Below are 27058 nucleotides of genomic sequence, written 5' to 3' on the forward strand. Positions count from 1 at the left end.
GACGGCAGCCCACCAGGCTCCTCCGTCCCTAGGATTCTCTAGGCAAGAACACTGGAGTGGGTTGCCATTTCCTTCTCCAATGCATGAAAGTGAAAAGTGAAAGGGAAGTCGCTCAGTCGTGTCCAACTCACAGCGACCCCAGGGACTGCAGCCTACCAGGCTCCTCCATCCATGGGATTTTCCAGGCAAGAGTACTGGAGTGGGCTGCCATTGCCTTCTCCGAATGTACAGCATAGGCAACTATAATCAATTATACTGTAATAACTTTCTGTAGTGAGAGATGGTAACTAAACTTATCAAATCAATATGTTGTATACCTGAAACAAATATAATTTCAAGTCAATTCTACTTCACTAAGGGGAAAAAAAAAAAAAAACTGAGTTATCTCCATGGTAAATAATATATCACAAAGGAAACTGTGTTAGCAACTCTAGAAAATTCTCCTATATTTGTAGTATAAAAAAAGCAAAAAAGGGCCAGTTTGATAACCTCTACACTTTTCACCTAAATGTCAGGCAAAAGAACACCACCTCTCCTAATATCAGCTTTTAAATACATCAGTTTATTAATCCGGTGTTTTCCAGATACATATTTTCTTAGATAAAGAGGAAAAAGTAAACCGTTGTGAGGGTACTAAAATAAAGGACTAGCGAAAAAGAAATTAATTGCAGAAATACAAGATGGATTAATAACAAAGAGAAAGGGAATAAGTACATAGAACAACTTTTCAGACAACACAAGAAAATCATAAAAAGATAATATACTTAAAAATACCATAAATGCAACAAAAATGACAAATGAAAGCAGAAAGATAAATGTGTATGTGTGTGTATATATATATATATTTATCTATGCCCCAATCGACAAATTAGTAAGATGCTTCTGCAGTAATAACTATATTTACAATCCAAAGTCTTATCGTACTAATGGGGCAGCCTTCATTAAAGTAATCATAACTTCATAAATGTGGTCATTTTCATCCTAAGAGTAGTAAGGCTTAAACAGGAAAACTCCCTTGCCCTCAAAAATACAAAAAATTCAAAACATCTTCTTATACTTAAATAGGGAAAGTGGTCTAAGGGTCATAACTGGGAATTTCAGTTCTGTAATAAGGACACAGACCAGGTCTGGAACTCCAGCTGTGCCACTCACTAGGTTTTGGGATCCTGAACAAGTTAGTTATCTCTAAGCCCATTGCTGCAAACTGTCTACTCCAGACAGTTATATCTAGAATAAGAGAATTAATGCAAGTAGAATTTGGCACAGATTAATAACTATTACATAATCATTATGAGTCTGTAAAGGAAGATAAACAATCACACTAAAAGTAGAGATGGAACCTATTAATGGTTAATGAGCATTTACAACAGAATATTTACTTCTAGTGTAAAGCTTGGTAAAGAATATAATTTTTAAAGTTTTCAAGGTGACAGTGATAACTTATGTATTCAACATTTACGGGTAACTAACTATACCGTGATCTTTTTAACAAAAAAATATACACCCTGATCAACCTAACATATAAAGATACACCCTGTATTCATTTAGTTTATCTGTATTATATTCAGAAGGCTTTTTTCACTAAAGAGAGGTTAGTAACAGAGAATACAGTGCTAGACTGTGATAAATTATCTTAAATGTTGTTCCATATACTGCAAGAAGACTGACCTAACAACAGTAAAAGGAGTTAAGCCAAATCTTTATCTCAAAAGTATATTAAACTTCTTACTTTGCAGAGAGCAGTTCTCGAAGATAGGGCTGCAGAACAACACTATCACATAACAATTTTAATATAAAATGAGCATTGGCCTTTCGATCCTTGGATTCTACTACGGCTGGCTCTGTGGAAGGACCTGTAATTAAGCACATCCATTTGGTAACAAAACAAGAGTATACAAAACAAGAATGAAAGACTATTCCAGAATAACATACCAAGGATCTTTAAAATATACCACCAGAAAAATATTCTGGTATTAGTAACAAGTTAATAACTTCATGACAGAAAATTTAAACACACTAACACATTTTACAAATCTCAACTGCTGAAATGCATGCACATACACACCATAGCTTCACTGATATACGGAAGGTAAGTCAGAGGATTAGAAATATTTCAAGCCAAGAAAAGTCTCCTTGAGATAAAGTGTAGATCTCTAGAAATATATATACAAAGTGTGCATTTTATCTTCCAAATACACAGGTAGATAAAATAGTAGAGATTCTCACCTGGAATGGTGGAGGTGCTTGGTCCTTGACCGGTGCCAGTCGCTGCTGTGGTAAGAGATCCCACAGCAGGGGCCAGGATAAAATCAATGTCACCATCTTTCAGTAAACAGAACAGCAGGATGTATATCATTATAGGAAACATACCCCTACCATGTTCATTTAACTGGCCTTAAGGCTTTTCTCTACAAGCCAAAGGTCAAATCGGACAGAGGTTTCAGTGGAAACTTTTCTCCCAAACTATAAAAGGAGGAACCCACTAGACAAATTATTGACTTGATATAATACTAATTGGCTTATCAGTATAGAAATACGTATTTCAGTAGGAGAGGGCTATCTAACAAGACTTTCTAGAATTTTAATTTTTAACTTCAGTTCAGTCGCTCAGTCATGTCCGACTCTTTGCGACCCCATGAATCACAGCACGCCAGGCCTCCCTGTCCATCACCAACTCCCGGAGTTCACTCAAACTCATGTCCATTGAGTCGGTGATGCCACCTTCATAGACTAGTTACAATACTCATTATGCCAATTTTTAACTGTTTCAAGTTTCTAAACACCCCACTGAAATGTTTCTTTTCTTTTATGACATTATCTTTTTGTTTAACACTAAACAAAATAACAGGTCTTACCAGGATCCATTGCAGGAGGGTCAGGAACCCAACTAGGGGGAGCTATGGGGGGTGAAACCGGATCTTGGTGGTCACTGGATGAAGCTCCAGCTTCATGTCTACCCAAACCAGCTGCTCTCAGCGAACGTCTCATCATTTCCCGTAATCTCAAACTAGAAGAACATGGACAAAATCAGAGCTCACTGCTATGTCTAAATGTAACAATAAGGTGCACAGAACTTCTCATCTGAGATCAAAGTTTGTTCTACAAGCAAATACTCCAGGCAGGAAAGTGACACAAATGCCAATTCTGGAATCACGAAATAAGTCAGCAAGGAATAGAAATTCAACTGGGGGATCCCAGAACCGAGTTCAGCACTTAAAACCACTGTATTAAGCTCCCACACAAACTTAAGCACAGGGAACAAAAGTTGCAGTGAAGTAAAATTAGAAATAATATTTTATACAGTTAAGATAAACGAACAGCTGAACATTAAAACAAAAAAAATTCTGTCCCCTGTTTATTACCAGTAAGAATTAAGTTTAATATAGACATTAACAAAACATATGTATTAGCACAAGACCAATATTGTTAGCCCACTAAATCCCTTTTCTATGATCTCAAAAGCAAGTGAACTAATATCCACACAGTAAGTAGTTTTCAAACAAAGACCAATTTAGATGTATTTTTTTTTTTTTTACAAAAAAGTTTTTTTAACAATACAACTTTGTCCCAAGGAAATTAAATAATGAAATTGGAGCTTATAAAATATGTTATTATAATATTGTCTGGGCATGGATATATTTTTCTTCCTGCTATACAGAAAAAATATGGCACAGGTGTGCACATCACTAAAAAATAATCACAAACACAAGACTTCATTAGGGGAACTAGTGAACTACCTATACAAAAATCTGTACCTCTGAATAAAAGCTTACAAAGGCTACAAAATTAATACATTAAGAACTAGCAGCAATTGAGAGAGCGCATAAGGCAAATCCCTTCACTCGGCCACGATTTTAGAGCTTTTAAATGAATAAAAAGTAAGAATTCAGTTTTAAGGGCCAGGACACATCAGGGACTTCTTTCTCCCAGGCAGATTTAATCCCAAAGACATGACATTTCTGATGTGAAAAACCTAACATCTTACCACGTACACATTATATGTCTGCAAATAAGTAATTCAGAGTAATTTGTATTAATGCGTGAATTTAATCCAAGGGTAAATGTGTTTCTCCAGACCAATACACTTTCAGTTTCATAAAGAAAAAAAAATTTTAAAGCATTTACCAAAATTTCTTTTAGAAGCTAACTTCAGGAACATACCTACTTTATAAGGCTTGTGTATGATAATATATCTTTCGTTAGAGTAATTTTTTTGGAAGATTCTGCAAAGTAAATTTTAATGTCTAAAAAATATGTTAGTCATTATAATATGCACTATTAAAAAATACCTACAGTTAATTCTTTTATGGTAACATGTCTTCTCTCTCCCAATTTAGAAATCTGAGTCCAAGAGCTTTTATAATATGGAGGGGAGCAGGGCACAGTGATTTATTTCAGTCAAGGTCACTTCCCTGTCCAAGACATCACCCACAGAGCGTGGCAGTGCTACCAAAACAGCACACGCCTGGGTGACTGTTCACACTGTGATGCTCCGACACAATTTTAATTAAGCTCAACACAGACATTTAGTATCCTAATGTGTCTTACTCAAAACACAGAGAGAGAGAAAGAGTCAGCAATAATTGGGAAGCAGTGCAAATCACCTGAAAATAAATGCATGTTTTGGGCTTATCAAGAAGAATGCTTACACCAGGGTCACAAACGCAATGCCTACTGGGCCTGGAAAGTAAAATAAATTGAGGAAAGGACAGTTAGGTGTAAGAAATAGGGGGTCATGGCAAACTAGAAGTGTGCATGCTCATCTAAAGGCATTCAAATGTTAAAGAAAAAAAAATTTTTTAACATTGCATAGGCCAAACAAAACATATGGGCTATTCTCCAATCTCTAGCTTAGAGCAGATTAAGAATAAGTATGAAGATAAATTGAGACCATAGTCTCATCTTGAACTTGCAAACTCCCAACTTTGTTGTTGTGATGTAGTCAATTCAATATTAAATGAGGGGTCATTCCTTGTCATTTAAAAAAATTGTCCTTAACCTCTTTTCTTCATTAGGTCTTGGGAACATTTTTAAATACAATGCCCAGCTCCTCTTACAGATTCTTTCAAAACAAAAAAAAAACAAAAAAACAAAAAAAAGAAAATTATTCTTCAAGATGTTGTACACAATTCATGAAGATTCACCTGTATCCTCAGTGGCTGAGGACAATACTGAGGAGATACCACCTTGGCTGCTAAGATTCAGAGTTTTGACATTTCTTCGTATAGGCTTGCCTGGAGTCATCGTATTTTCTGACAATATGGAAGAATTCAAGGATGATGTAATTTCCTCTTTGTAAGCACGTTATATCCATGCTACAGAAGCCTTAGAATCCAGTCATGTTCAAACATACCACTGTGACAAAAAAGCGAAGGTCATGTGTCTTCCAGATTAATAATCTCTAGAGTACATACACCTGCAATCAGATGCATCAATCAAGCCTTCCACTAAATCTGCCCTTTGAACTCAGGCACTATTCAGTCACATAACAAAACTTCTCAGTCAAATCATCATCTGAAGGCATTTAACAGTACTCCATTCAATATTGAAACTGCATCGGTTTTGAGCTTACAGCTCATGAATCCCAGCCTGCATACTCATCAAGGGGCATCGCCTAGAAAATCCATTGTAGGCTAGAGGAGGGTTTCACTTCAATGAAGCAGAGTCTGTGGACTTCCTACTGCCCGGCGTGGATAATAAGACTCCTGTGCTTTCATCTGTTCAACCGGCAGCCCTGAGTTTGAACTGGTTAAGAGCACTGCAGTGAAATCTTCGGCAAATGCCTCAAAGGAGCTTACTCTGCAAATTATTTCTGTGAGCAACACATCACCCACTCTTGAAGCTCCTTTTAGTCTTTGCCTTCAAAATAATCCTTACATGAAAAAAAGATGGCAGCACTGGTATTGGACCAACCATATCAGAGTCCAACTTGATTTTCAACCTGTATTTTCCCTGAAGAAATGAAATACCTGAAATAATTCAGACACTAATTTCTTCATGAAGAATTTAAGTTGCTTTCCATTTTAGACCAAACACTTTGTCTGCCTAGTGCAGTCCTGAATAAATAAGCTGGTGATAATTTCCATTTTGCATAGTCTATATAATGTTTCTGTATGATTTTAAATTATAATTTGGTCATCCATAAATAGTTTTTGATAAATCTCACCTCAGAATGTTTTTGAACCTGGGAAGCTCTCAGGTTGGAACCAATTTTAGAAGAATTATTTTTAAAAGGGAGAGTTGAATATAGAACAGCAAATAGGCAAAGAGAGTCTTCATTTTAAGTTGACTTTACAACATGAGCACAGTAAGCAGTGCTTCCACATTAATGATTTGTGAAGCATCCAAGAATTCTGGCTCTCATGTCTAATATAAATGTGCTTTTTCTCTTCAGGAAAAAAAATAAACACCTATATCCTGAATTCTTTATAGTCTTCATCTATTCAAACATCTAGTAATTTTTAATGTGTTGGAAGTTTTGTCCATCCCAGAACTCTGAAGGCCTGAAAATTTTAAATACCGAACATTCATAATATACACCAGCTTTTCTTTTCTTCCCAGATCATTTGTACATCTGAGAGACTGAGCTAAGTAAACAATCTGAAAGTAAAAGATTGAGGTTCTTTCAATTATTATATTATTTGTTCTCCAACTAAAGAAAATTACTTCCTAGGAAAAAAGAATGATGAAAAATTTTAAACACATTCAAAGAATCAAGCTTAAACTACTTGTCTAAATGACCTCAAATTTTTGAAAGATCTTAGGTCCTACTGTTCTATACCTAAATACGAGATACTGTCAAATATTTTTCCCAGACTGATATTGGGAGGAACAAAAAAACAAAACAAAAGGACCCACCAATTCATGCATATGAGAGATAACAGATGCGTTTCTTTCTGTACTTGGATTACATTTCCATCAACTGAACTTCCCTGGTAAAAATCACATTACCTTCGGCTACTTGATGATCCAGCCCGATTACCTGGGCCATTACTTGAAACAACTGATATTGCATTTGCAATGGCCTCAACAGCAGAAAGTCTTTCTGCAAATGTGTTTCTTTCAGAGCGCTCTGCTTCTGAAACATAAGAGCAAAAAATCAGGATCAATTTAAACTTCAAAAAACAACTAAGAGATTAAGTATGTATAAGCCATCAAATGCTAACTGCTGTTTTAGTGTTCTAATTCACATACTAGGGATAACAGCTTAATTTTGCCTCCTCAAAGGAAAAAACACATAAGCTAGATAGAACTATGACTTCGCTATTCTGCCTTACTTTTCAATCCCAAAGATAAAAAGTATTATTCACAAGTAGGCTGAAATGTAGCACTCACAAGGCTGACATATCAATACCTCAGTCTTAGTTTATACACTACTTACAATCCTTTAGTCAGTCAATGATAGTGAATAAAAAGTAAGAAACTTGCAAACCACTATTCAAAAATGTAGCTACCAGAATGTCACCAGTAGAATTCAAAATAAGGAGACCCATTATGAATTACAAAATTGCACTTCCGGTTTTCAGTTTCCTCCCTTTAATCAGCCAATTAAAAACATTATGGCAAAAAGAAAAGCTTATTTATTTTCCAAAACATCTAATAACTCACTATTTTATTTTCTCCTTTACATTCTAACAATTGGGATAAAGGTTGCCTCCATATAATTTGACTTAACTTGCTAAATAAGTCCCATGGTAATAAAAGTAACCTGCAATTATAAAACCAGTAAAGCTCTTAAGGATTCTATATATATAGAATATATATATAGAAACAGAAACACACTGATGAAAAATTTGCTTACTCATGTTCTATACTCATCCTATCAAGAGAACAGGCATTTTTACCTTTCGGCAATGTCACCTTCTGAAACCCCAAGATTTTTACAAAGCCAAATGAAAATACATATACAAAGCCATACACAAATTCTTTACAGTGATTTTCTTTTCTTTCAGTGATTTTTTATTTTCAAAATTGCCCCAAATTCCTTTTAAAGATCATGCTATAGTTCTTAATCTCACCCTCTTCTTCTTTAGTTTCCTTATTGCTGGTTGGAAAGCAAACGGATACACAAGCGTGCAAAATATTTCGATTTCCATCACATCGGTGGCTGATGAATGTCTGCAGCATCTGTAGGTTCTGCTCTAAAACCACCGCTTGCTCAAGATTCATAAGATACTGTCGACAGGCCTCATAGTCACAGCGCAGGATGTGTTGCATCAAGGTTTGTTTCTGTGCTCAGACAAATTAGGAAAAAAACTTCAATGCACTTGCATACCTCAATACATGTATCAAAAATTTTACACGGCCAACACAATAATAAAATCAGCTCTGCAGAAAGTAGAGACAATTTAAGGTGACCTGGCAAAAGAAGCTGAACTTAACTTAAAGATACCCTTAAGCAGAGACAACAACTGACAGGAATGGAAGAGTGATCTGCAAAGAATCAATAAATATTTTCAGCTTCTGGAACTAACTCAACTCAGTAACTGCAGCAGGAAATCAGTCAGATATACAATGTGCAAATGATGAATGGGAGGGGCTGGACGGGATCTACAGATCGCAGTTTGTGTATGTGTTGTTGCTTTAGTCATGTCCGACTCTGTGCGACTCTATGGACTATAGCCTGCCAGGCTCCTCTGTCCATGGGATTCTCCAGGCAAGAATTACTAGAGTGGGTTGCTGTTTTCTCTTCCAGGGCATCTTCCCGACCCAGGGACTGAACTCATATCTCTTAAGGTGAGTTATCACTAGCGCCACCTGGGAAGTCCCACAGATCGTAGTTTACAGAACCCTTATTTACGTCATATATAACTAGCAAACTAGAACCCTATTAATATTGTTGGCCAATTAAGCGCAGGGTATACATTTCACTCCAAGCTTATTCTCACCCTCCTGTGCTAAGGTTATATCACACTATGAAAACGCAAACCTTTACCTCCCCAGAAATCACGACAGATGCACTTCCCCAAAGGTGACAGCTAAATACACACTTCATTGTCAAAGACAAGGTAGTAATGATAAATTATTTATGGATCATACCATTTTCTACCTGAGAAACAGCATGCTAGCGACTGAGTATTTGCTCCCTCCCAGTTCATATTGAAGTCTAATAATCCCCAAGGTGATGGTATCTGGAGGTAGTGCCTTTGGATAGTGATTAGGTCATAAGAGTGGAGCCTTCATGAAGATGATCAGTGACCTTAAAGGGACCTGAAGAGACCAGAGTTCCCCCCTCATACTGTGTGAGGACACATGGCCATCCATGAACCAGGAAAGAACACATCAGACCCCAAATTTGCCCGTGCCTCGATCTTGAACTTCCCACCTTCCTGAACTATGAAAATCAAATTTCAGTTGTTTAAGTCACTTTGACTTTAGCAGCCGAAACAAAGACACAGCATTAATATATCGAAGAGTTGAAAAGTATTTTTTCAGAATGTAAAAGTTATAGGATACTTAATGGACTGAATGTGAAGCATTAGTTAAGGAAGACAAGAAAATTTGTTTATTTTAACTACAATTAGGAACTGGAGGAAAGCACATGGGAAAAGAATATACTGAAATACAAAGGAAAGAAGAGAGATGCTTCTGAACTTGCCACCTCTTTACAAATTACCAAAAAAGCTGTGTTCAGTATGTGACACATGTGAGACAGGCCAGTTGAACTGTGCAACTAACTATGGCTCTGAAGTGACCCCTTAAATTACAAACTCCAGTTCAAGAACATGAGGTGGGCCACACAGGACTAAATTTGTCAGAATCTAGTGGCAAATATGCATTAATCAATACATTGAGAGAATATGTCAAAATCTCTACAAAGAATAAAAAGCACAGTACATTTTGAAATAACTAAAATTAAGATATTTTGCTGAACATGGCTGTGATAGCGAATGTTTTCAAACAAATCAGTGGTCTGGTTGGAAGCAGCTACTCTACAGGAGCTCTCAACTCCAACCTGCTAAACCATACAGGAGCCATTATGCTGACAGTATCAATACCACACTTACTATGTCTGAGCAAGACAGTTTATTCTGCATCACTGTATGCTGTCACTTATTCTTATAACCAAAGGCAGCATGTGTGCATGCTCAGTCGTGTCTGACTCTTCTATAAACCCGTGGACTATAACCTGCCAGGCTCCTCTGTCCATGGAATTTTCCAGGCAAGAATACTGGAGTGGGATGCCATTTCCTTCTCAACTCAGGGATAAAACCCACATCTCCTGTGTTTCCTGCACTGACACATGGGTTCTTTATCTGAGTTACCTGGGAAGTCCAACAAAAGGCACAGAGTTTGGCAAAAATTTCTTGCATGTCTACTGTACATCAAGCCCTGGTAAATGAGGTACAAAGATAAATGATGACACACTTCATCCCTACCACTAGGATGATGGCATGTTTCATCTTTACCATTGAGACGCTGACAAAGTGCAGGGTTCATAGAATTATTAGACCTACAGAAGCACTTGAAATAGTATAAAATGAATGGAGGAAGTTGGCTGAAAAAAAAAAGTAACGTAAACCACCTAATAAATGGTGACTAACACTGAATGCAGAGCAACAAATTTTAAACATTCTCTGCGATGAACTGGAGAGACCACGCACAGCCCCCTAAAAGGAGCAGATTAATGTTTTGTGATGGCCCACTGTTACCAGGTCTTCTAATTTTTTAAGAGCAACTGAAAATCTGAATTTTAAATATAAATCCTGTGACTTGGAATGTTGGCAACAAATCAAGAATTTTTAAATGATGTGAAGCCTCACTGGCCTACAGCATCACATGATACACTTGAACAACACATCCTGCTTGACACAAGTTCTTGGCTTAGCTTCCAAGACAACCCTCATTCTAGTTTTCCTCCAACTCCTTCTCAGTCCCTTCATATAGGTTCCTCTTTACTTCTTGGTATTTAAATGCTGAGACTATTCCAATGGCTCAGTCCTTAGGTTTTTCCTTCTCCAAGACTTCAGTAATCTCATGCAGTTTAATTCCTTTAAATATCACAAATATCCAGACAGCTCCTAAGTCCACTTCTCCAGTTTGGTCCTCTTTCTCCTGGTCTTCCAACTTTCACACCCAACTCTCTCTTCACTAACTCCTCTTAGATATCTAATACGAATCTTAGAGACTTCCATGGTGGTCTAGTGGATAGGAATCTGCACATTCCCTCCTGATTGGGAAACTAAGATCCCACATGTTGTGGGGCAACTAAGCCCGAGCTTCACAGCTAGAGAAAGCTTGTGCGGCACAACAAAGACCCACTGCAGCCCAAAACAAAAGACCCTCAAACAAACTCAATGCCCCCCTCCTGAACCTGCTTTATTCATCCTTAGTGTCCGCATCTCGGTAAACGGCAACATCATTCTTCAAAACCGTTCTCCCTCTTACTTCCTCTATATGACATCCTGTATTTAGCCATAAATGAATCCTGTTGGATCTACCTTAAAACATTTCTAGTATATCTAGAGTCTAGTCACTCATCATTCCACTTCCTGGGCCAAGCCAACAGCACCTTCCACCCAACTGGCCTCTTTACTTCCAACCTATCCCCCTTGTATTCTCAGCATGTCAGCAGTGGTATTCTGAAAATGTTAGGCAAATCAGGTCAATCTCTGCTCAAATTGCTCCAATAACTTCCAGCAGTGTTGCCTCCACATCTAACAAATAAAAACATCTCAACCACAGTGTGTTCAAAACTAGACTCATCTTCTCGCCTTATCCCATTTGTTTCTATTTCTCATCTCCCCATCAACCACACCTAAATCAAAACTTTAATAACCCCTTCCTTTCGTTTACTGCTGCCATCCTGTCATCAAGCTTTAAAGTTTCTACTTCCTTAAGATCTCTTAAGTCCATCCCCTCCTCATTTCCAAGACTCCAAGCTTACTTACTTGTTTCTAACATTAATAATTACATTAGCTTTTTTATCTGGTCTCTAAACTTCTGCTGCTTCTCCATCCACTGCTCATCTTCTTTAAGGAAAAAAAAAAAATACAGCAGCTTAAAACCCTCTCCTCCCAGCTTTTAGGGGAATGTTCAGGTCCCGTAGATTAACACACAAGGCACCCCAATCCCTTTCCCTGTCTTATCAGTTGCCACTCATAGATCCATATAGCCCTATCTTCTAGTTTTAAAGAATCAAAAGAATGTATAAGTTCTCCCAATATATTACTGAGGTTCACAAAGGCTGCTCTTCATGCCTGGGATAACACCTTCTACCTTTATCCTATGTCTAGGAAATACCTACCTGACTATTTAAAACTATGTCCAGGCAACACCTCCTCAGAGAAGCCTCTGCAGTCACAGTCTAATTTAACCCCTCCCTTTTGTGCTTCTACACCTCTGTCCATGCTTTACCCAACACTTGTATCACACTACGACCAATGGTATACTCCTCTCTCTCGTCCTAAAACTCTCTTAGCTCCTACAGGGAAGGGGCAATGAATAGTCTATTGAAAACTGTTTCCCTAGACTTCAGCAGGGTCTTCTCAATTGAAATGCCAAGTAGTTTAAAAAACCAGATTACCTCTACAGCCATAATGATAACAGCAGCTTTCTTTTTGATTGTTGAATTGGCAGGAAGATTTATTAAAGAATGTACACCCATTCCAAGACTACTAATAGGTGGAAGATCAAGCCAATCAGGATCCCTTATTCCTCCCATGCAATCTTTGGCCATCGGGTAGATAGTACCATTTCCATCTCGAAGAATAATAGGAGACTCCTATAACAGAGGGAAAAATAATAAAGTTTGGCTCCCAATCAAATACATGTCTGACTTTTACAAGAGGTGTATTTATTTTCAAAGTACATTTTACATATGCTTGTAACAATGACCAAACAGAAACTTAATATTAAAAATGTGCTGAATATTCTAAATTCTTCAACAGTTTAATAACAAGCAAACTAGAACCAAACTCAGCTTCACAAAAAAGCTGATGTTGTCATATACATTTTCAAAAGCAAAAATAGGCCTCTATACCTGTCCAGCAGTGAAAATGGCTACATTCCTCTCATTCTGACCAAGGAAAGCAATGCTGCTTGTAGGGAAATTATTCTCCTGTTCGGCTTTTCCTGTAGCAAGATCAAAGATACAGTACCGTACCCAATTTCCAGTCTTCAAAACAGCATGCACACCTTCAGAAATACACAGATGTTAAAAAAAAATTGTTATACATCTTTAGTAAATGGCAAGTACCCACCAAATTATATATCTCCAGTCACATTTCAAATACAGACACATTTCATTCCATACTGTTACACTTTATCCTATCCCCACTCACTGCACAAGCACTGACAGAATAGAGAGTAGCCAGCTGGAAAAGTTACAAAATCTTTACCTTTGGAATCCACATTCACTGCTAATATTTCTGTCTTCTCAGGTATACAAAGCTTCTTAGGAGTCCTTTGGAAGCAGTCAGGAACTTTTGGTGTTCCACCAGTTTTGACAACCTGTGTGACACAAAGATGAATTTTGCTCTCAAATCTGTAATATGCTCAAGGTCCCAACACTCAACTGCTGACTGGGTGACTCCTCCATACTTACCTGCAGTTCATCAATTCTAAGTAACCTACAATCCTGCAGGAGAGAAGAAGGGTCAGCATCTGAACCAGAGCTGCTCTGACAGTTGGTATTGCTGGAGGTTCCTGGAAATTTTACAGCAACATAGGCTCCATCCACTTTTAGCACCTAGAATACAGGTAGATATGATAAATGTTAACACTAATACATATGAAATCAACATGCAAGTTATATTCATTGAGCAAATTTAACACTAAAGGCATTAAATTCCTTATGAGTATATTTCTTCAATGATCATCAAGTTACAAAATTAATCTGAACACACTCACCAAACGTATTGTTGATGTCTATATCCAAGACATATTTTCTGTAGGAAAACTGACCCACACAGCCAGTGATTAGTGTGTGGATGTTTAGCAATCAAGCACAATCCACAAATTCCTCCTACCCTCCCTCGTTATTAGTTTAGAACCCCACTGTGCAAAAGAACTTCTGTGATCATGGTCTAACACTCTACATCCACGCTGTCCAACATGACAGACATTAGCCAGAAGTGGCTACTGAGCACATGGAGCTGATGTGACTGGAGACTGACTTTTTAAATGTTACTGATTTTAGTAAGTTTAATTCGCTACATATACCTAGCCAGTAGCTACCATAATGGAAAACGTAAGAGTGAGCAATGCACAAAAAGCTGAGCACAGTACTTGAAATCAGAATACCTGAGTCCCACTTTTGTTACTTACTGCCTTTAAGCCAGTGGGATCTTCTTAGGGAAAAAAAGGTGCCCACAAACTAGAGTTCTATTTGAAAAATCAAATGGAATAGTATATGAGAAAGGCCTTTGTAAATGGCAGGACATGTTATCGGTCCTTTAAGTATAAAGGAAAGACCATCACATTTAAGAAAGTAAAAGGCTATCAGGAAAAGATTTACAGTGCAGATATTCTATAGCTATCATCCCACTTTGTATTAAGAATGTGTGAAGACAAAGGTGAAGTTAGTAACATTCCAGCTGATGAACTCTACCCACTTGGTTTCTCAGAGAGCAAGACCCTTTCTAGGAAGAACAGAAGAGAAAGTGGAAGCTTAAAGGTAGTAGTAAGATTGATAAATGCTATGAAAGATCAACTCCATGAAAATGCTGTATTATCAGTCCCAAAGAACAGACTGTACCAAAAATTATCTATATTCAATTTTTCTGTAAATCTAAAATTATTACAAAGTAACATTTTTTTAAAAAGCAGCCTATGACCATTAATGCTCAAGGATAGGCATCATCAGTTCCTCTGTCCCTGACAAAGGAGACAGGTGCATCAAGAGGGAGGATGGGGCCAAAGTGATCAGAGGGGACAGACAAGGCAGCCTGGAGGAAAGGGTTGATGAGCACTCACCAACCATAAATTCCTTGATAATCGATACCACTACAGTTCACTTAGTAATTAATTCTTAGATATTCTGAACAAACCTTGCCCACAGGAACATTCTTAACATCTTCCACAAAAACGACTTCCCGAAGAGACCACTGCTCTTCGTTCACCTTTTCCTCCTCTTTGGGGGCGGGGGTGGACCGTCGTCGTTCTTAGACAACAACAAAATGGTAAGTACCAAAAAGAAAATGTGAAAGAGACTTTATAGATTTTATCTAAATATATGAAAAAAGATCATTTGTAAAGGGATATATATTTGAGATATCTGAACATATTTCACAAACTACTGCCTTCTGAACTGAGGTTTCGTGACTTTCACTGAGATAAATTCATGGTAAAAAAAAAAATTCATTAATGCTTAACGATATTAACACATAGTAAACAACTGCAAAAGAAATTAAAAACGTAAAACTTGTTTTGGACCCTCAAAATTAGTGCTATGGGACCAAGGTTTAAAAAAGGAAGATATGTTGGGCTACCCTTAAAATTAACACAAGAGTATTAAAATGACTACTGACTTTCAATTCCAAGTACGAAGCAACCACAACTGAAAAATATATTTTGGAAAGCTTTAAAAAAAAAAACTTGTTTATATCCAAGGTGCAGTAGCAAACCTCAGTTTGCAAATTCTACAAATTCTGAGCAAAAGTTGTGACCAGGCCATAACCAATTTATAATAACAGTCTCAACAAAGATAGGCAGATATTCTAGAGAGTGGCTGTTATTTCCTTCTATTACTGCAGTGCATTTTATATACTGTGAAAGTTCTAACTCTCAAAAGTAAGAATAGTCAACACTGTAACTATTGTTTTTACATTTAAATAAGACCACTGGACTTCCCTAGTGGTCCAGTGGTTAGGACTCTGAGCTTCCACTGCAGAGGGCACAGGTTTGATTCCTGGTCAGTGAACTAAGATCCTGCAAGCCCCATAAGCCTTGTAGTTCAGTAAATAAACAAATAAATATGCATATTTAAAAAAATCAAACTAGTAGGAACACAATTTAAACTAAAAGATTTATACTAAAAATAGTCTGAGCTGAACTACTGAAACACAGAAACACGAACTGAACACAGCTACGCAGCTGTGTGCCTGGCACCCTATTTTGACCAATGTATACTACACATAAAACTTACTATATGGCATTGATGCACTGCTGGCAATGGAAGATGCATCACTACATGTAGATGCTGGAGATGGTGGGGGACCCATTTCGGTTTTCACTGGTTCCTGCTTACTTTCAGGCCTGCAGTTAGAAACAACATTCTCTTTATAATTAGGAAAATAAAACATTAGGAACATATCAAATGGTTTATATAATAAGACTCAAGTTTATTTTCAAAAGGGAATGAAATAGTAAAAACTTGTACAAACTGTATTATTCTTTAGAATGCAAGGTACTAAAAAAGATACACAGTGCACACCTCAAATTTTAAATAATGTTTTAAAGCAGGAAAGAAATACACTATGTGAGGCTATCAACAACTTGGAACAATGATTCAGATAAGCCTTATCTAGGAATAACAACAGAAGCTACACTCAATTTGTCTACACAGCTTTATCATAAGCCTTTTGAGCAAACAAGTTTCACACTTTAGTGAACCCTGACTTGCATACAGTAGTTTAACTGAAAAGATGATAAAGCAAATAAAAAGTCCTCCAGATCATTAATTTCCTAGAGTTCGAAAGAAAGACTCTACTTGCAGTGGTTTATAAAAGTTTGTTAACCATCAGATAGTTCAAGAATAACCACCTGCTGTAACTGAAATGGAAAACTACAGTATTAATAAACTATCCCTCTTCCTTCAGTTATGTCATTAATGCTATACTTGAGAAGATAACTACAGCAACAATAAATGATAAAAAATAAAACATTTTTATTCATTAAATGGCAGAAGTCAATTTTTACACAGAAAAGTCATCTATTACTCAGAAATTTGTCATATACAGATCATTCTGGTATATATTATAATCAGGGCCATCATTTTAATCCTCTCATCTGCTATTATTCCTGTCAGGAATTTCACCTGAGTTTAGAAAATAGTCCAGAGAAATACAGTGTTATGTTCACAAGCATCTTAGCAATGTGCTCCGTACAAACATACATGAATACTCATGACTGCTCTGCAAATCTTGTGATGGTGGAAGCCAGCCAGTACTGACTCATCACTAGCATACTTAAAGTCAACACATTTCCATGACTAGAAGTCTATTGACATGAAAATGATTATCGTCTTAACATTTAATTTCACCTTTAGCTCTTTTACTAAGTATATTAATATAGATGGCAAATTTCGAGGAAGATTTTGAAAATCTTAATAAATCACAAAATATAAATACAACAACCTATTTTAATCTCATTTTATGCATATCAAAAAGATTTCAAATACCCTTTACAAAGTTTCATAAATGCTCCTTTTAAGATTAAAAAAAAAATCAATATAAGCAGAGGGAAAGTCTATAAATCTATTTTTTAAAAAACAAGACAGAGTCTAAAGCACAAAACAAAGCAAAAAATCTCAACTAGGCATGAATTACAAAAGAATGTTTTTAAACAGCAGTAATCCTTGTACTAGCAACTTAGCAGCAGCAGCAGCAATCCTTGTACAATCATTATATTCATTTGAACTAAAAAATTACAGAAATATGAAACCCTATATGTATAGTATAGTCCCAATAATTTCTTTTCAACTGCTTGTATACATTTAGAAAAAGAGTTCACTAAAATATTTAAAATGTTATTTCTGCAATGTGATATATTACTTTTACATATTTCTATAATGTTCATGTATTTTTATAAAATTAAGAAAAAAGCTATTTTGAAACTTTATTAAAGCTCAAGTACCAAAGAGCCAAATGAAAATACACAGTATTTTTAAAGATGAGTAAAAGTACAGGTGTTAAGATCTGTACATGGCTCCAAAACAGTAAGCTAGCTCCAGAATGTAGGTTTTATACAATTCAGTGCTATTTCTGTTCATATTATCCCCCACCCCAAAGTTCACGAAAATCCTTTATAGAATTTCCCTCCCCAGTACATTAACCTATAAAAACCTTCCAGTGATCAAGATGCAGGCAAGATGTTAGGCAGAAATTAAGACGATTACACAAGAGAGTAGGAAAAAGTCTGCCTAAGACAGTAAGGTTGAACACACTGTCACATAAACCACATATACCTACAAAGGATACACTCTAATGATTAAACAAAGACATTAAGAGAGAACTCTACATTGACCCTTCTGGCCACTAAACATTAAGAATAACTGTTATATACAAATATTAATAAAACTGCAAATAGTAAATTTTACCAGTTCCTGTCAAAACTCATGGGGTCTCATCTTAACAAGACCCCACATGTTAACACTTTTATAAGTCACTGTACACCTCTCTTAAGTCTCCCTTGATTATCCTCCTTAATATACAGAGCAAACTAGAAAAATCAAGATTAGTTAAGACATAGTACTTACTTAGCTTCAGTTGTTTTGCTAGCTTTGTCCATGCTTTTCAAGCTCTCGGGAGATCTAAGTTGAAATCTACAGCTATCATTCATATTCCAAACTGACTCCATTAAGACACCAACTTTAGGAATCCCAGCACTAATTGAAAATGCAACTGCTCCAGCATGATAGAGAGGATTATTTCTTAAGCATACCTAGCAAACAATAGAAAAATCACCATCAGAATGACATAATTTTTAAACACACTAGAAGAGTTATATGTTGCCAAAATCAAAGAGCAGGAATAATTTTAGCACACTTGCTAAAAACAAACTAAAATACCCCGATACTGAGAAAGAGTGAAGGCAGGAGGAGAGGATGAAATGGCTGGATAGCATCACCGACTCGATGGACAAGAGTTTGAGCAAGCTCTGGGAGTGGTCATGGACAGGGAAACCTGGCGTCCTGCACTCCATGTGGTCACAAAGAATCAGACACGACTGAGTGACTGAACTGAAGTGATATTTCATGCAGCAAATACCCTGACCATCTGCTACAAGGACATGGAAGAGAAACAGCACAGAAGAAACTACAAAGGTTATTAAAAGTAAAATGTAAACAAAACAATTATTTTTTTTTGTTTCTTATAATTTGAAATTATTTTCTCCCTTAATTCATGATGCTATATATAGGCTACATAAACTTCATCTCTACAGGTATTTGTTTCCCTCAGAAGACTGTTTTCTATAAGCTAGAATTTTAACTAGATAATGTAAGTTTTCTCTTACATTAAAAAAACAGAATATGTAGACATTAGTGTCAGAAGTTAACTGAGTTCAAGAGTGAAAAACCTATAAATTCTTATTGCCAGGGAGCACCCCCAGGTCATACTCTAAAACCAATAACTTGTAACGTGGCCCTGCCAAATGCACCAACAAAAGCTACTACTGTGATATGAACATTATTTCTGGAAATCTCTTTTGATTTCTAAAGTAGCCCAAAACTTACTGACATTCTGTTCAGTCATTCAATAACTAATGATTACCTTATACTTGACAGTTGCATTTATCAAGATTTTGGGGTGGGAGTTATAATTAAATATAAGTCATACAGAAGAAGGTAGCACTCAGGAGTATAGGAACTGGAAATACTGACAAAGAGTCGAAGTCCTATCGTTAAATACAGTTCTGTGGCATAGAATGAATTGTTAAGAGATAACTTCTTGAAAGGGTATGCTTAGCTTGACTTAAAGGAGAGGTTTCATCCCTAAATTTTCAAAAAATGCCGGTGCAAGCTTAAATCCTGAAAGAAGATCAGTAACAAGGGTATAATTATAAAAGAAATATGGCAAACTATATTAGAGAATAAGTTATTAATATCTTAGAATAAAAATAAATGCACCTTAAAGACAAGGATGTATATATCCAGTACATAACAGACATGCAAGGAGTATTTGCTAAATATACTCTCAACAGTTAAAATCTGTGAATGCAGGTGCTGCTGCAAACTCTCAGAAATGAAGCTGCTCAGTCATGTCCGACTCTTTGTGACCCTTTGCACAGTAGCCCATCAGGCTTCTCTGCCCATGGAATTTTCCAGGCAAGAATACTGGAGTGGATTGCCATTTCCTTCTCCAGGCGATCTTCCCAACCCAGGGATTGAACCCAGGTGTCCCACATTGCAGGCAGATGCTTTACCGTCTGAGCCACCAGGGAAGCCGATCAACAATTCTTTCTGATGCTAACATGAACGCTTTACCCATTCTGTGGCCATGGCTGCCTTAATCCTCCGGCTTCCTACACTTTAAAACGGAACCTTAGTTCTGCACTAAAGTATTGGAATATGTTGCTCTTTTCCAGAATTTAGTGCCCAGCTATTTTTCTTAAAGCTTTCCTTCGGTGCACATTTAAAGGATTTTTTCTTTCCTCCCTGTCTATAATAATGTCATCCTACATGCTAATAAGGCATCTGCTAGGATATCTGGCTAATACGTGAGTTGAATAAACAAGGAATTTTGGAAACATGAGAGATCAGTATGTGAACTGAATAAGTAAAGGGTAGCTACTAGAAGTGAGAGATCTGTCTGAAGCAACTGACATAAATAATTAAGACTAAACAACAAATAACCAAAATAATAGGTCATCACTAAAAACTTCCTAGCTGGAAAGTTACAAAGGAGCCAGAACCAGACAACCATGAATAGGACAAAAAAAGAACTGAAGCCCCAAATAAAAATAACAAATACATTATTAAACTGAGCTTTAGACAAAACTAACAGTTAAACTAGTAGTTACTTTGTAAGAAACAGGTAATGTAAATGATACCATCTTATAGTGAAAAAGTTGAATTGAAAAAAAATGTTAGATGAGGGAATTAGTGCCATGTCATGCAACAAGAGATTTAAAGTCCTTAAAAAATCATTGCAGAACTTGCTATAATAATATAAACATCAATTTTTATCCTGAAGATAAATTTCTATAAGAATCTACTGAATCATAAGTGTAACAGTAGTTCTTAAAACTTTTTCAGTCTTAAGACTATTTTACCCCATTAAATATTACCAAAGGGCTTCCCTGGTGGCTCAGAGGTTAAAGCGTCTGCCTCCAATGCGGGAGACCTGGGTTCGATCCCTGGGTCGGGAAGATCCCCTGGAGAAGGAAACGGTAACCCACTCCAGTATTCTTGCCTGGAGAATCCCATGGACGGAGAAGCCTGGTAGGCTACAGTCCACGGGGTCGCAAAGAGTCGGACACGACTGAGCGACGGAACGGAACGGAACGGAAATATTACCAATGACCCCAAAATGTTTTGCTTATATGGGTTACAGTTGGTATTTAACATGTTAGTAATTAAAACTGACAAACTTTAAGTATTTACTTAAAATTAATAAACTCCATGTTAACATGCATAATTTATATATAAAAAAACTACATTTTTAAAAAAATCAGCCAAGAAAAGTGGTATTGTTTACATTTTTGTAGATCTTAATGTCTAATTTAATGTAAGACAGCTGTTGTCCCAGGTATGCTTTTTGCATTCAATTTGCCATGATATGCTACTTTAGCTAAAGTATATAAAGACAACTCAGCTTTAACAAAGACAGGTAACTGAAAAACGAAGGACTCTACAGATCCCCTGAAAGGGCTGAGAAGGCAACAGGAGTCCTTGGATCACACTTTGAGAACCACTGGGATACTAGAAAACCACCTTCCATCAGATATATATGAGCCTAAAACTGAGGTAGAAATTGTTAGGCAGTGTAGGACTCTGAGACCTTATTTTCAATAAACATCTCTCTCTATTAGCCTAAAGCTATACCCTTTGTCCCCAATTCCTGGAATGTATCCTTGGTCTGGGTTCCCAGGTAGTGTTGGTGGTAAAGAACCTGTCTGCAATGCAGGAGACATAACGGAGGCACGATCGATCCCTGGGTTGGGAAGATTTCCTGGAAGAGGGAACGGCAACCGACTCCAGTATTCTTGCCTGGAGAATCCCATGTACAGCAGAGTCTGGTGGGCTACCACAGAGTCACAAAAAGTCAGACACAACTGAAGAGATTCAGCAACTAGCACTGTGTCCTTGGACTGATAAATTATCAGCACTCAGATCCAGGGAAAAGCAGTAATTAATTTCTGTTTCATATGCTGAGGGAAAAACAACTGGTGATCATTAATCTTAAACCCATACATTTGGTCCATTATAAAATGGCCAGTGGGCATGAAGAACGGTGGTGACTTAATCCGAGGATCAAGAGAAGCCATAAAGATGTTAAGTTAAGCATCTGGACCTTTAAATTGATTGGTTAAAAATAACGGATTTTAAGGACAGGAACCAACCAAAAATGTACAGATTAATACTGGTAAAGATATAAAACTGCTGTAATCCCCGCGTTTTGGGGAGGACTCTTTACCCCCTCCCTCTCAGTGTCTATGCTGAGAGATTTGTACTTTCCTCCTCTCTAATAAATCCTATTCACTTGCTACTGTGAGCATTTGTGTGTTCATGGATCTCACTCTTTGGCTTCGCAAACAAGAACTCTGATTCCTGCTTCAAAACCATCTCAGAATCAAAACACAGAAACTAGTAGAAGCACAGGGATTTGATGAAGCCTCCTGTCTCATGCTGACAGTGTGAACAGAGAGCAAAATCTTTCAAACTGCTTGGTTGTTAAGAATCATCTGGTATGTTTGTTAAACACAATGAAGCCTGGGTCCTACCACCAACCAACTGAAGGAATGTTTCAGGTAAGCAGTTCCTGGCTGTACAGTTAAGTACAGAATGATTCCTAAAATCAGGCAACTCTAGGATCCCTGCCCCACAGGAAAACCAACTGACATCAGGGCAGAATCTATACGTGACTCAGTTATTGAATAAAAAGTGATATGGCACATACATACTACTGGGACTTGGTCCTTCAAATGACATTCATCTATAAAACTGTCTAGGGGGGAATTAACTACAGGGAAAGAAACTGATTTTGAAGAGCAACAATGTCCCTTAAGATAGACTTAATTCTAATGACTTACCTGGGTACCAACAGTGATGTTCGGCATTGAAGAAATACCAGCACTAGATTTGGGCTTTTTGTTTTTTGCTCTAGCTTTCTCTAACATTTTTTTCCTTTGACTAAAAGGCACTACACCCCTGAAAGTGAAAAGCAAAAATTGGACAAATAAGCAGCAAAGAAACCATTAAACAAATATAAAATTTCACACATTGTATTTAACTTTTACTGGTATATTCCTTCTGGTATATAACATTTTTGCCTCAGTATAATGTTAACATGTGCAACTTATTAATAATAACTTGATCACAGGTCTGACAGTATATAATTGGACCAACTTTTATTATTGGGGCTTCCCTGGTGGCTCAGAGGTTAAATCATTAGGGATTAAAATTTACAGGAAATTCATCACTTGACATTTTCTTCTGACTAATTAGTTTAATTCAACTAATTTGTTTTAATTAGTAGATCTATGTTATGTCTACCAATGCAAAGTTGCTGATTTCTTAAAACACAACAGAAAACATAAAGTCCCTTTTGAAAATTAAAGGAATAAAGTGAGGCACAGAATATTCAGGCAATGAAATACTTTAATAACTTAAATTTCTATTTTATGTTACTGTTAAATGAAAAAAGTATGAAAAATACTGTTTCTAATTAAGCAAAAGCAAAATACACATTTATACATACAAAAAAAAGATTAATAAAACATCCCCAAAATGCTAACAGTAGTTATATTCAGGTTGTAGGATTATAAGTGATTTTTATTTCTACTTACACTTATTTAAAATTTCATAATTATAGTCACAAAGTATACATTATTTTTGTAACCTTTTTTAATCTTAAGGTTTATTTTCAATGTTACTTTGCTCCAAGGTGGAAATTTCCCTCTGTATAAGCATCTTTTTTTTTTAATTGAAGTATAGTTGATTTACAATGTTGCATCAGTTTCTGATGCACAGCAAAGTGATTCAGCTATACATACACATAGAATATGAAAAAAGTATATGTATAATATGTATAAAGTATACAATATGTATATATTGTTTTCATTTTCTATTTTTTCTTTACCATTATGGTTTATTATAGGACACTGAATATAGTTACTTGTGCTATTCAGTAAGAGCTTGTTGTTTACCTATTTATAGCAGTATCTGCTAATCCCAGACTCCTAATTTATCTCTCCCCTGCCCCCTTACCGCTTTGATAACCACGTTTGTTTTCTATGTCTGTGAGTCTAAAGCATTATTTTTCAACTGACCTTCTTTATTGCTTTGACTACTTAAAGCACCTATCTATGTACATAAACATCACCAACTCAATGGACATGAGTTTGAACAAACCCTGGGAGATAATGAAGGACAGGGAAGCCTGGGGCACTTCAGTCCATAGGGTTGCAAAAAGTCAGACGCATGGCTGAACAACCACCACCATAATGTACATAAAAGCCTCCACTGGTAAGAAATACCCCTCAGTGATACTCACCACCAGTATAAATTGTTCTCCAGCTGTGCGCAGGTGTAAAGGGCACAGCAATGTAAAGAAACAATCCGTTCACCCTGAAGTTCTGAGTAAGTCTGGGCAGTGTGCTCTAATTTAGAAGCCACAGAACTTAAAGTTTCATCCACCCAGGTAGCAACCTGAAGAATAAAATATCACAAGCTTAAGTAAAAACACGTAATCTTTTCAGAGACTGTGGTCAAAACAAGGGCAAGGAATATCTACACTGTGGACCAGAATTCTAAAGAACAGAAAAACAAGTTAATTAGGAGAAGGTTCTTAGTAAGACTAGAAACTAAATTACTTCCTTCATACAAATCAATCAAAATAGTATATACTGAAATATAGACAGTTCGAAGGCATTAATTGAAAATAAATATCTGCTCCAACAATTTTTAAAAGAATTTAGTGACTCTAAAGTCAAAATGATAATCTGAGGATAGTATAATAGCTATACTTCCTCTATTATAGCTCTTTAATATCTCCTCTTTTGTCAGCACTTAGCTTGAATATCTTTTTCTTCTCTTAAAGTAAAAAGATATCTCTGAAACTGAATTATAAAATAGAGATAAAACAGAAAAGATTACACACTGGATTACAGTACTAAGGCCTAAGACACTTGGTATTTGTAGGTTTAAGTTAGATAGAAAGAAATGAAAAGATGGAAAAGGGGCAGGGAGAGGAAGAAAATCAAGAATGTAAGAAATGTTTGTCACAGGATGTCTTACCTTGTTGTTTTCTGTAGCTACAGTCGCTCTTATGCTATTTGCAGACAGGAGAACTATCTTTTCATTGGTTAGCCCCAAAAATGTTGCTCGTGGGTGATGTAAGGAAGGATTCTTTGAAAGCATAAGAAAAGTGATTATCATTTTGTATATTGATTTGGAGAGCTACTTAATGCAAGATTTAATATAATGAAATACCTGTGCATTTCTGTAAGGCTCAGATTCACTCCACTTCCACTGATAAAGTTCTCCTTTACTGCTGACAGCCAAAAGCTCAGAATATAGAGCCCCAATACAGATGAATTTTGTTCCATCCTATAGTGAAAATAATACAGTAGTATAAATATAACAACTGCCAAACCTGATGATTTGGATACATCACATTAATTATTACATCTAATCTGGATTAATTATGTGAACACATAAACCACTTTTTGCTAAAAGTGAACTCGCCCTTCCCTGAACTCACCCTTTTCCAGTCACACTGGCCTTCTTCCTGCTCTTGCCAGGATCCCACCTTATTGGTCGTTACTGGTCTCTTGCCCTGTTTTTCAGGTGACTCACTCTCTTTCTCCTCAATCAAGTCTGCTCAAGTGAGATCTTCCCTGACCATACTATCTCCAAAATCAGCACTCTAATATTCCATCTCCTTACTCTGCTTTCCTTTTGGTTCACAGCATTTCACAACTTGATAGATTATATTTACTCATTTATAGTCTATTTCAGGCTTCCCTGGTGGCTCAGTGGTAAATAATCCACCTGGAATGCAGGAGACATGGGTTTGATCCCTGGGTCAGAAATATCCTCTGGAGAAGGAAATGGCAACCCATCGCAGTATTCTCGTCCGGAAAATCCCATGGACAGAGGAGCCTGGCAGGTTACAATCCATGGGGTCGCAAAGAGTCGGACACGACTGAGCGTACATGCATAGTACATGCATTTCACTCAGATATAAGCTTTGCTTGTTCACCACTGTATCCCCCATTCTTAGAACAGTGAACATAGTAGACACTTGATAAACGTGTTGAATAAATGAAAAAAGAGATTAAGGAGCTGAAGCTAGGAAAGTTGAGTATCAAAACATAAGATTCCTCCCTGAAGGCCGTTCCAAGCTGCCGAAACAAGTGTCTTCGTTGCTTTTAAAGGTAAAAGCTCACTTAGTTTTAAAGAATGCACAAGTAATAAGTTGGAATGCAATTAAATTTTCAAAAGTTTAAATAATAAGTGTAAATAAATATCAATGATAAAGTGATAAATTTTTTAACATTAAGGCCAGAGAGATCAGTCATAAAATTACCCTGAAATCACACAGCAAAACTTGCCAATAATAGATTTTACGTTGTATTTTTGCTACTGCAAAACTTCTCTGTTCAATTTGAAATTCTGGCTCAGGAGTACATGGAACTAATAGTATCTTTAAAGTTTCTATCAAATTCCAGTCTCAGATGGGTTATGGGACTCAGCTACAGCCTGCCAAGACTGATAACAACAGGTTACACTTAAGAGCCATACAAAAAGAACACTAATTTTAATCTTTTATTTTACCAGTGCCAGTCAGCTCTACTTTCAAGTCACATCTGTTACACCGATGGAGAGATGCAGAAGAGACCAAATTTGAAATTTTCCAACTTAGCAATTATACTCTTTCCTTCACCATAGGTATCTGAAAACCACTGTCTACTTTCTCCAGGATGACTAGACTACATCAAATTTTAACACTTCTAACCTCATAATTCCTTCTCAATCCCTTGGTTAAGAAGATGATGGAATTGGACCAACTGACTATCTATCTCCCAATATACTTAATGAAAAACACCTTTCTCCCCTCCCCACAATCTCAGAGAAAGAAGTGTCCCTCTCCACTGCTTTAAGGATAACTCATAGACACAAGTGGATGCAACGCACTCTTATTACCCCAACAATCATCCAAACTAGTCTTCC

The 27058-nt window shown here is 36.7% G+C and overlaps 1 protein-coding gene across 7 annotated transcripts in view; it reads right to left on the minus strand.

Moving 5' to 3' along the window:
- UBR5 (ubiquitin protein ligase E3 component n-recognin 5) overlaps positions 1–27058 on the minus strand; it is a 140247-nt gene that overhangs the window by 40132 nt on the left and 73057 nt on the right. For 5 of the 7 annotated variants that reach the window (XM_055432506.2, XM_055432504.2, XM_055432503.2 and 2 more), the window contains exons 10-25: positions 25316–25432; positions 25121–25231; positions 24378–24532; positions 22915–23032; positions 18419–18603; positions 16088–16197; positions 14991–15103; positions 13547–13690; positions 13341–13452; positions 12983–13137; positions 12527–12724; positions 8019–8229; positions 6952–7078; positions 2856–3007; positions 2227–2322; positions 1730–1853 (exon numbers count right to left, since the gene is read on the minus strand). In XM_055432506.2, coding sequence (XP_055288481.1) covers positions 1730–1853; positions 2227–2322; positions 2856–3007; positions 6952–7078; positions 8019–8229; positions 12527–12724; positions 12983–13137; positions 13341–13452; positions 13547–13690; positions 14991–15103; positions 16088–16197; positions 18419–18603; positions 22915–23032; positions 24378–24532; positions 25121–25231; positions 25316–25432 — 2228 coding nt within the window. The remainder of the gene's footprint in view (positions 1–1729; positions 1854–2226; positions 2323–2855; positions 3008–6951; positions 7079–8018; positions 8230–12526; positions 12725–12982; positions 13138–13340; positions 13453–13546; positions 13691–14990; positions 15104–16087; positions 16198–18418; positions 18604–22914; positions 23033–24377; positions 24533–25120; positions 25232–25315; positions 25433–27058) is intronic. The other 2 variants (XM_055432502.2, XM_055432507.2) reach the window with 2 other exon arrangements.

The sequence above is a fragment of the Moschus berezovskii genome, chromosome 16 (assembly GCF_049115385.1).
Source record: "Moschus berezovskii isolate FMDL1 chromosome 16, NW_MosBer_1.0, whole genome shotgun sequence".
Lineage (NCBI taxonomy): Eukaryota > Metazoa > Chordata > Mammalia > Artiodactyla > Moschidae > Moschus > Moschus berezovskii.